The sequence below is a fragment of the Melanotaenia boesemani genome, chromosome 22, assembly GCF_017639745.1.
Source record: "Melanotaenia boesemani isolate fMelBoe1 chromosome 22, fMelBoe1.pri, whole genome shotgun sequence".
Classification (NCBI taxonomy): Eukaryota; Metazoa; Chordata; class Actinopteri; order Atheriniformes; family Melanotaeniidae; genus Melanotaenia; species Melanotaenia boesemani.
In genome coordinates this window covers 13251234-13261970 of record NC_055703.1, presented here as the reverse complement: position 1 = coordinate 13261970, position 10737 = coordinate 13251234, and the positions used below count along the sequence as shown (strand labels likewise).

The following is a 10737-nucleotide window of genomic DNA, read 5'->3' as shown; positions in this document are numbered from 1 at the left end:
TTTGTGTTTGTAATATTAATTAGCTCTATTTAATTTTTAAAATGCAATGCACAATTTGAATGCAGAAATATAGTGCATTTAAATGCCACAGATGCTGTGACTGCAATATATTTAGATTTTTTCAGTATTAAAAAAATAATCAAAACAACTATTGAAGTTATAAAAAAAACTATGCAAAAATTAACCTGCAAACAGAATTTTGATTTTGATATTAGAAAAAGCTCAAAGCTGTTATTTGGGAATTTCATGACACCCAATAATCTATTTCACACACTGATTCAAACCAACATTACCGCTCTCTGATCACATGATCAGATGTTGCTTTCTGTTCCACAAACTTGGTCTGAATTGAGTAAAAAAAAGGTTTTTGTTCGATCTGCACATTCGACTTGGAAAACTTTGCAGAAAGACTAGAAACTAATTGCATGGAGTGCTTTCAAATCCATTTTTTTTAAACTGACTCCACAACATGTTCTTGTTTTTTATAACTAGCTTGTAAAAGTAATTTTCTTTTTTAAATTGTCTTTTGTGTGTTTTAACTGGGTACCATATGTAACTGTGTTTTTGTATTTGCTGCTGCCTATCTTGGACCAGGACTCCCTTCTAAAAGAGGTTTTTTAATCTCAATGGGATTTTTTCCAGGTTAAATAAAGGTTAAAAAAAATAAATAAAATAGATTAGTTCTGTCTTTTAATCTGCACAGTAACTTTTTAACTTATCTTTAACTCATTAATAATTTTATTGTGATTTATTATTTTATTGTGATTCTTGCTATGTGTTGCTGCCTTTTTATGTAAAGCACTTTGAATTGTCCTGTACATGAAATGTGCTATACAAATAAATTTCCTTGCCTTGCCTATTGATTGGCCCACTCCATTCTAACTTGTGCTTTATCTTTAAAAATGTGTCTGGATACGCCACTGCTCTAAGGCCTCTTTCGGAAAAGTTCTTTGCAGGTTGGGGTGCAAATTTCACTGCTGGCAGAGACAACTGTGGTCAGGGATCATTGTTGCTATGGGTGGTAGTGCTTGGGATTCAACAATGTGTGTGGAACTTGTTAAAGTAACAATATTAGGATAAAAGCTTTCCCAGAAAAACATTACAATGTGTTGAGATCATCGGTGTTATTCAGCTCACCTGTCAGTGGTCATAAGTCAAGCGTGCTGTGTCTTAGAATTTACATATCAATAGAATAGTGACATACAGAGAAGAAGAAATGTAGACAAAGGATGTAAATATATTCCTGTGTGAAGATTCATCTTGTAGGCATTGCATTGAATTTACATTGATGTAACAGATATATAGAAAATGGATCCCATTAAAATAATGTGCAATGCTGATGCCTAGTGGAAAGAAAATATATTCTGTAGATACAATTCAACCAAATTGTTATATGACCTGTATATCAAATGTTGAAAAAATATTTTAGGTGAACACTTTTTTTTTTCACCTGATTTCAGTTAGTTTATTGTCTTTTTTTTACTTATAAGAAAATCAAATACTGCTTGAGATAAAACACTTAAGCCAATTAAAAAATAGACACAAAAGGTGCAGTAAATAATTATTGTATTAAAAAAAAACTTATGGCATAAATAGCATTACTCAACAATGTGATAATAAGATGCCACTGAAGTCAAAGTGCAGATTTATTTATATTCAGTCCTTGAAAAAAATACTCCCGTTTATTCTCCCAGAGGGCAGGAGAGGGATGAGATAGATCCTTTAAGATGCTCTCTCCTCTGCAGATGCATTGCTGGGTATGGTTGCCCATCAGAGATGAGCAAGGACACAGATGAGCTTCTCTGCTGTATGGACTATTCTTCTCTGGTTCTCTTCTACTCTGCTGTTTTTAAATAAGGTGATGATGGAGTTCATTAGGATACTTTCAGTGCTTCCACAGTAGAACACTGTCAATAGGTTTGAGAGAAACAATAAAGAATTAATCTTCTTCAGCCTTCCTCATTCAGAATTCTTAAAGTGAAATTGGTAGATACAGAAATTGATTTATTCTCTGACATTGAAGTGCAATTTACTAGATATTTTCAAGGAACCACATTGTATCACTGTGGAACTAAAGACCCATCTTATTTCACTGCAGCTTGCTCTGTGTTCTTGACCTTGCTAGACAAATACACTGACAAGAAAATCCATTGTGCCAGGTATAGGGATGTCACGATTACTTAATTTCACAATTAATCATGGTATTAAACTCCTTGGTCCTTCATTACGGATTATATCTGAACTAAGTCAACTGATCAGCACAACTTGGAACGAAAATAAAGTTACATCCACATGTTGCCACTTGTGTTGCTTTGTTTTTGTGAGTTTAAAAAGAGGTGTGTTAGAGTGGGAGAGTACAACAGAGGAAAAGTTATTATTCCTTCCATACAGATTCAATCATTCCCTTTGGATTTCTTTGGTTTTAGAGAAAAATGACCAAGGTTGAACATTATACTAGTTTCACTGTTCAAACATGATCAACTGTATGTGAGGTTGATAACATTAAGTCAGTGTGCAATAGTCTAAAAAAAAACAGTATTAATTCCATATGTCTGGTCTTGTTTCTTTATTTCCATTGTTACTTATGGATTAAACATCAGCTAGATGTTGCTCCTGTGCTTCATAATTCTGTACACAGTTTCAGAAGCAATGTTTGAAACCATTTGCATCATGTTCCTGCCCCAGACTAGACATCTAAAAATTATACATATGCATGAAAATGGCCATGAGAGCAGCATTATGAAATTCTATTAAAAAACATACACATTTCAACAGGATATGGACATAAACACAAGTAAAAGGCAGCATTGGTGGTCAGTGCGATCTGACTCTTTAATGAATAAAACAACTTAAAAATATTGCATAGAGTTTGAATCTGAAATCCCAACATTCACTTTACTAAGCTGAGATTATGACTGAAAGCCTCACAAAGTGATTTTAGAAACATAAATGCAGGTAGCTACCACCTACAGTGGATACCTGCTTAAATAAATCATCACATTATTTCGTTTAGAGGTTTTCTTCACAGATGTATCACTCTTATACTCACATTTAAAATAGAATAATAATAGTACCAAAACCCCCATTTACAAGCAACTGCGTTAACAAAATTAAACATTTAAAACCCCAACAACAAGACACTTAAAGAAACATGCAGGTTTGCCCTTTGTAAGATTAACTCTCCTAAAAGAACATAAACCTACAAATGAAATGTGAACTCAGTAGCTGCAGGTGAAGTCTGGTAGAAGCTGATCCGCGGGAGCTGAGGGCCATTTATGACTCCTCTTGGAGTTAAAAATAACTGACTAGGCTGATCAAAAGTGGCGGCGTCCCTGACTGCGTCTGGTGTGGAGAGAAACCTGGAACAGAAGGATCAGGTTAGCAGCTCTACAAACGCTGGAGGCGTGGGAATGAGACGCATCTTCATTAAGAGACAAACCTGAGGTGGCTCTGGACTGCTGAAAGGTGAAAGGTCCACTGAATTCTCCTTGTCGGAGGAGTTGTTGTGACGTTGCTGGGCGAACTTTCTCTTCAGTGCTTCAGCAATAAGGGCTGCAGGATCATTAAGCAATGCGGCGCCTCCTTTACTGCGTCTCCTCCGGGTTGGTGTGCCACCTGGTGATCTTAAGAGAGGAGTCACGAAGCTTGGTCAAAGGAGGGCTTTTTTTTTTCCACGAAGAAAAGCAATAAGAGGATTGTGCAGAATCTGATCATATCTATGCATGAGTATCTGTCAATACTGGTGCGGAAGCGCTGACATTTTTATAAATCTAAAACTCCTACCGTTTCACCGCACGCAGTTTCACTTGATTCAAGTCCTTCAGAACATCTAACATGGAAGGAATCCCTTTATTTTCCAATCCTGCATTTTGGTGCCGGGGCAGACCATTATCGGCCTCTTTTTTTTTGTGTTGTTTTATCATCTCCAAAAGGGATGTTTCTGTTGAGGAGCTTGGGCAGGGAGGTGGAGGAGGAGGAGGTGGTGGTGGTGGTGGTGGTGGAGCAGCACAGCGAGGTGTTGAAGTGAGAGCTGGGACTGGAGGAGATGATATCAAAGGTGAACGTGGGGCATCAATCGGACCTAAAATATGTTAAGAGGTAAAAAAAAAATTATAATTTTTTTTCTAATATAACAGAAACATGTTAAAAAGGTTCAGACTAAACTTAAATGTGTACCTGAGGGTGGAGCAGCAGTAACAATCTTGGCGATCTCAGCTCGTAGTTTGAGCAGTTCGCTCTCCAGAGCTGTGATCTTCTTCAGGGCGTCTGGATCAGCTGACTGTCTGTTGGATGTTACTCCTCTATGATGCTGACTCAGTGACGGTCTTGGGTATCTCATCAGGCCTTGATTTACAGCCATTTGCTTCCTTGGAGGTAAATGGTTTCTATTTAGATCACAAAGAAATGTCACTTAGCTTTTGTTAATTTTTTTTTTTGTTAGACAACAAAATCTAACACAGAAATTTCGATCAAGGGGTGAATGTGTTTCTAAAGAGCATAAATCCCATGGATGTTTACAGTAAATAAAATTACGTTTTATCATGAGTAAGGTTGAATAAACTGGAACCACTGATAATACCAACAGCCTTTTCTCAGGTTAGCAATCAAACACTAATTAAAATTAAAACTGATTTCTGCACTTTCAGACACAAATGTGCATGTACATTTTAAAATAACATAATCCCAGAGGGTCGTCTTGTCTTGTCAACAAAAAATTGCAGGATGCCCCTGCAGTACCTCAGTAAACCCCCCTGGGGTGTCATGGACCCCTGCTGAAGACCTTTGGTGTAAACAAACACAAAGCTGGCCCATTTTATCTCTGTTACTACCTCCCCTTTTGACTCAGATCAGCAGCAGGCTTTTGTACCAGCCAGTAGATAAGGAGAAACATAAAAAGAGTCTTATAAAAAGGTATTTGCATTTCTTACCTGGTTTTGGCAAACATGTCACCTTCATCATTAAACACCCACATGACGTCAGCGAATGAGGGGATGGCTGGTATTTCTTTCTCGTCAACATGTCCATGGGCTCTATAAGTGACCAGGGGGATCTGAGGACAGAACATGGGCATGGAGGGATTACACAACCTGCTTTCACAAATGCAATAGAGTCCCGAAATGTTCCAGAACGATGGCATATGAGAATGCAGATATCTGCAACATTCACTCCAGACTTTTTTTCTTTTTTTTTTAGAAATTTTCTACACTGGCCCTCCAGGGTGGGAAAACCTACCAAACAAATATTCTACACTTGCTGTCCCAGTGCATGTGAATGTGTGTGTTTTGGTTAACGTTTGTCCTTTTCTGCTGATCAGCATGTTGCAGTCCACATGGGTTACAGCACAACAAAAAATAAAAGCCTATTGTAGTAAATATGTGGCATTAAGAACAGGTAATAACCAGGCTCCACAAGTTTAGCTTCCATCCCAGCCACAAAACTGAGGTAATGACGTTTACAGCTACAGAATTCACCAACGTCTCTGCTCTAATGTATCTAAAGAGATCTAAACTGCAGCTGGATGTAAACTAGTCCTTTTTTCCAAGGACCTGCTCAACTTCTGATTGGTTAGTAATGTGTTTGGGAGCAAAGCACTGTTCCTCTCTTATCATTGCTAGATGAACTCAACATGACAACATTAGCGCGCATATCAAGTTATTAAATTGTCTCTCCTTTTTTAATTTCACCGCCAAAACTTTGCACGCTGGAGATCCGGCAGGGTGCCGGAATACTTTTAATAACTGTTTTGTCCATATTAACAGGAAAAGGACACTCATCTGCTATCCTTACAATCTTGTTAAGAAAACATTTATACAAAATAATTCTGCATTATGTGCTGCCTCCTGCATGCTCTAGACAGCCGTTCTCCTGAACAACCTCCCTAGCATTTCCATCTGGCACATATCCAGCCTTCCACTGTGATATGTCTGTGTGAATAGAAACTGTGAAAAATAACTAGACCAAACTTTTTCCTTAAAATCTTCAGTATTTATGTTAGAGAACTGCTACATTAAGACATGCCACTATAAATAGGAACTAACTGAATGTGTAAGAACAGAGCAAAGATGGGTACATGTGGCTGGTGTAGTGTTGCAAATATCATCAATTAGCAGCTTGAAAACAAGCATACAAAAAATTTGTACTATACCTGAAAGTGAACACGTGGAGTAGGCTTCAGTGGAAGATTTGTCCCAATCATTCGCACAATGCTGCGATACTGACCACACAGTTGGCTATCCCACACAGGAACTAGCTACAGGCAAGATCAAACACAAAATTACAAGATATTTTACAAGAATGACAAAACGACTCAGTCTGAAAACACTGCGGTGATTTTTTGTTGGCATTCAAAGCAATTAAAACAAAAGTTTGCCTGTGCACTTACCATGTCTGGAGGTACTCCAAAATACTCCATGACCATGCGCAGCACATCCAGAATATCCTCCACTAAAGACATTGCAAGGACTTTTCATGCACCAGCTGACGACTGCAAAGCTCGTCTTTCTGCTGACTAACTTTGTTTAAGGCCAATACAGAGAGGACTCACATCTTTACACCTGAAGCGATACAAAACACACAACACGTTGTAGCAAGGCTATTCTGAACAATGGTGTTTGTGGGTGCCTTTTTATGATAAAAAAAAATGTAAATATGACATATAAACTAACTAAAAAAAAGTTAAGACACCGGGACATTTCCAAAGCTGGAGACACTAAGTACTTCAACCTGATGTCATTTTACACAAAATTTTACTACAGCATCTCAACCGGATGGTCTAGGACTCATTTAACTCAATGTCGGTTATGATTCATCTACTAAAAAAATAATAAAATAATATATATATGTTCATAATGGACAAAATTTTTAAAACAACAGTTTCCTGGTTGAGCAGCGCAGATTCCGCAGTGCAAAAAGCTGTGGTCATCAGAAGAAACGTGCCTAACACCACGGGCAAGATGCTTGAATAAATAACGTGTTCACTTACCTTCGACACGTTTTCACATAAAAAAAAAACCCGGAACTCCGGTTAACACACTTTTCCTAAATCGTTTGCGATAAATATATTAGCAGTATTTATGTAGCTAAGAACTTGCAGAATTCCTCTTTGCTTTCGCGTTATGCCAGTAGATCTGAACTCAAATAAAGCTGCAGCAGCAAACCCTTTTCTGATTGGCTGTGAATGCAGAAGTAAAACAACGAGCCAATAGGAAAGCACAATCTAAAAGTATCCCCAACGGCTGATAGACCAATTGCGTTTAGCGGAAGAAAGAGTACGAATTTTGTATTTTTGTACACGAGCTAGTGGGCTACTTCTACTTTTGGGTAAGAAAACGTCGCAAAACTAAACATTTGCCACATTTTTTTGGATGCTCGGCTTTGATATAATACAATCTGCATTAATTTAACAGTTTGTAGTACAAACGGTGAAACAACAAAATATAGATATGCATGTGACGCCGTGCGCTTTCTTGACGTGTCAAAAGTAGTTTGCTAGCAATTTGACTTAAATCAACCTCAATAAAACAGCAACACTACAGATCTGAACTCTTAATTTCTTCTAGTATTTATAGCTCAGTTACAAAATGATCGGTTTCTACGAACTTAATCTCTTTACGTCATATTTTATTATCTTGATGTTTTGTTTAAATAAAAAAAAATGACTGTGTTGTCTGTAAATGTATATTCCAATGTTAGGTCTGGTAAGGTTCACGAAAATGATGGATGCACTGTCGGTGGTGAGTCAGCTGCGGGACCTGGCTTCAGAACCGCAGAACCGGGCGGTGATAGTACAGGATCAGGGCTGTCTTCCCGGTCTGGTTCTTTTTCTGGACCACAAGGATCCAGATGTGCTGTTTGCAACTCTACAGGTAGGCAGAAGGGAGTGGAATAGTCCTTGTCTATACTTTCACTGTGTACAACAATGGGAGTTGTATTTGATACCTAAAAGCTGTGAAAACACTGAATGTGTTAACTGGGTGGAATCTATTTATAAGGTCACGAAATAGGGATTTATTTTTTTTATGAATGAATGTATTATTATTATTATTTATTTCTTTAAAGTACTGTCAAAATAAAGAGTAAATATTAATCCCTTCTCTTCTTTTGTCCTTAGACCCTGCGTTACTTGGCTGAGTTGACTCCCAACATTCCTACCATGAAGAATGAACTGGGTATGATGGTGAGCTTGGAGAATCTTTATGGAAGGTAAAGACTGCATCTTAATTGTTATAAGATAGATATGTCATTAAGTCATCCAAATGAAATTATCAAATGCATTTTTTCTCCATACAGAGAAGGTCTCTCTGTTGACATCACAGCATTGGCTAAAGAAGTCTACAACATCCTGAGTACACCTACTAATCCTGCACCTCACACACCAGAGAGGGAAAAGAGAAAGAAGTCCCAGTTCTTTATCAACTCCTCCAACAAGAAGGCCAAGTCTGTCACACTGCACATCCAGGGGCTGGACAGCATTGTAAGCAGGTTTCATTACAGTACACTTAGAAGCTGTTCTTTTGATTTCCTGCAAGTTTACTCATGTTATCCCTCATCTATTATGAAGCACCAACGAGGCTTGTGTGAGGAGGCTCTTCTGAAAGTCAAAGGAGTGATCAGTTTTACTTTCCAAATGGCTTCCAAGAGATGTACAGTCCGCATCCGTTCAGACCTGCCCACTGAGGTAACAACCATGCATTTAGTATTAGTTTAAACTGATTTTATAACCCTTTAATTTTGTTAATTTGTTGTGAACCAATCTGGCTGAAGAAAAACGGCCAACTCATCTGATTGACTATAAACCCTCTTCTGTCTCTTCCAGAGTTTGGCAACAGCCATCGCTGCCACTAAGGTGCTGTCAGCCCAACAAGTGGTGAAGAATGAGGCAGGAGAAGAGGTAAATGACCTTTTGATAAAGTTTTGAATCCACTGGTGAAGAACTGAAGATATAAGAATCTTAAATTCAGATTAAAGTTTTAAAATATTTATAATCTCCTGTCAATGTTGCCTTTAGGTTTATGTCTCTCTGACCTCTTATGGAGTGGAGGTACAGCAAAACTCAGCCCTTCCAGATTATCTCCCAGAGGAAGAGGAGAGCCCAGTACAGGATGTCGACAGAGCAATTTCTCGCACCACAGCTAAGGAAGATTCCAGTGGCAGCTGGCTCAATGCTGCTGCCAGTTTCCTAACAAAAACCTTTTACTGGTGAAGTGCTGTGAAACACTGGGACTGTGTTACAGAGTAGTGCTGAAAGACTCCTCATTGTTAGTGGAACTGACATTGTTAGTTGAGACCACAGGAGTGCATAGTTTTCAACTGATGTGACTATAAAAATGTGCATAAGCAACACATTGCAGATTTACTCTTGATTCAGCAGTAGGGCTGAATGACAAGACAAACACTTAAAGTCTTTCTTGGACTGTATTTTCTATTCAACATTTATTTGTAAATCTTTTTTTCTTTTGAAGCTGCCCGTTCTCTTTTCTTTCATATGTGAAAAAAATTCTTGCTACATTTCTATCATTCAAATCTTCCTCCGTCATGCTGTTTAGGTTTATTGTAAAATAAATGTATAAAATACATGCAACACTTTTGATTTTGCTCTCATTTTTCATGGGCTGAACTCAAAGATCCAAGACTTTTTCTATGGACACAAAAGGTCTATTTCTCAAATATTGTTTACAAATCTGTCAATCTGTTAGTGAGCATTTGTCCTTTGCAGAGAAAATTTATCCACCTCACAGGTGTGGCAGCATATCAAGAGATTGACTAGACAGGATGATTATTGCACAGGTGTGCCTTAGGCTGCCCTCAAGAAAAAGGCCACTCTATAATGTGCAGTTTTATCACAGCACAATGCCACAGCAAGTTTTAGGGGAGCTTGCAATTGGCATGCTGACTGCAAGAATGTCCACTAGAGCTGTTGCCCGTGAATTAAATGGTAATTTCTCTCCCATAAGCTTCAATATTGTTTAAGACTAGAGATCCCAACTGCTGCTGCAACAATGAGTTGCAGTCTCTACCTGACTGCAGCGCATCGTCGTAACCAACTTAAGTCGGCAAATGCTCGTATTCAATGGCGTCTGAAACTTTGGATTGAGTTCTCTACGTGAATGAATCCTGGTTGTTATTGTACAGGGCAGATGGCAGACAGCATTTATGGCATCATGTGGATGAGTAGTATACTGATGTCAAGTTGAGAATTGAGTGGCCCATGGGGGCAGTGGAGTTATGGCAGACGTATGTTATGGACAACAAACACAGGTGTATTTCATTGATGGCATTTTCAATGTACAGAGATACTGTCACGAGATCTGGAGGCCCATTGTTCCATTCATTTACTACCATCACCTCATGTTGGAGCATAACGCACGGCTCCATGTTGCAAGGACACAATTCCTAGAAGCTGAAAAATTCCCAGTTCTTGCATGGCCAGCATATTCACAGGCCTCATCCATCAAGCATTTTAGGGATGCTCTGGTGTATACAAGAGTGTGTTACAGTTACTGCCAATATCCAGCAACTATGCAAAGGAAACGTGTTGCACTGCGTGAGAGTGGCCTTTTATTAAGGGCAGCCTAAAGCACACATGCAATAATCATGTTGTCTAGGCAGTATCTTGATACGTCGCCACACCTGTGAGATGGATGGATTATCTCTGCAAAGGAGATGTGCTCACTAACACAGACGGACAGATTTGTGAACAATATTTAACAGAAAGAGGCCTTTTGAGTCCATATAAAA

The 10737-nt window shown here is 38.4% G+C and overlaps 2 protein-coding genes across 3 annotated transcripts; one reads left to right on the top strand and one right to left on the bottom strand.

Annotated features, from left to right (window-relative positions):
* Positions 1 to 2807: 2807 nt before the first annotated feature.
* Positions 2808 to 7132, bottom strand: mtfr2 (mitochondrial fission regulator 2). 2 transcript variants are annotated; one of them, XM_041975682.1, is made up of 8 exons: positions 6983 to 7132; positions 6383 to 6554; positions 6146 to 6250; positions 4929 to 5050; positions 4177 to 4367; positions 3784 to 4081; positions 3440 to 3623; positions 2808 to 3359 (listed from the first exon to the last, which is right to left on the bottom strand). In XM_041975682.1, the coding sequence occupies exons 2-8, from the start codon at positions 6452 to 6454 to the stop codon at positions 3315 to 3317; spliced, it is 1017 nt and encodes a 338-aa protein (XP_041831616.1). In that variant the 5' UTR covers positions 6455 to 6554; positions 6983 to 7132; the 3' UTR covers positions 2808 to 3314. The 2 variants fall into 2 exon arrangements, with proteins under 2 accessions (XP_041831616.1, XP_041831615.1); XM_041975681.1 differs by having other exon boundaries at positions 4177 to 4385; positions 6983 to 7131.
* An 85-nt stretch (positions 7133 to 7217) lies between these two features.
* Positions 7218 to 9582, top strand: armc1l (armadillo repeat containing 1, like). Its single transcript, XM_041975683.1, has 7 exons — positions 7218 to 7320; positions 7693 to 7865; positions 8111 to 8202; positions 8290 to 8473; positions 8561 to 8677; positions 8816 to 8890; positions 9008 to 9582. The coding sequence occupies exons 2-7, from the start codon at positions 7713 to 7715 to the stop codon at positions 9200 to 9202; spliced, it is 816 nt and encodes a 271-aa protein (XP_041831617.1). The 5' UTR covers positions 7218 to 7320; positions 7693 to 7712; the 3' UTR covers positions 9203 to 9582.
* The last annotated feature ends 1155 nt before the right edge of the window (positions 9583 to 10737 follow it).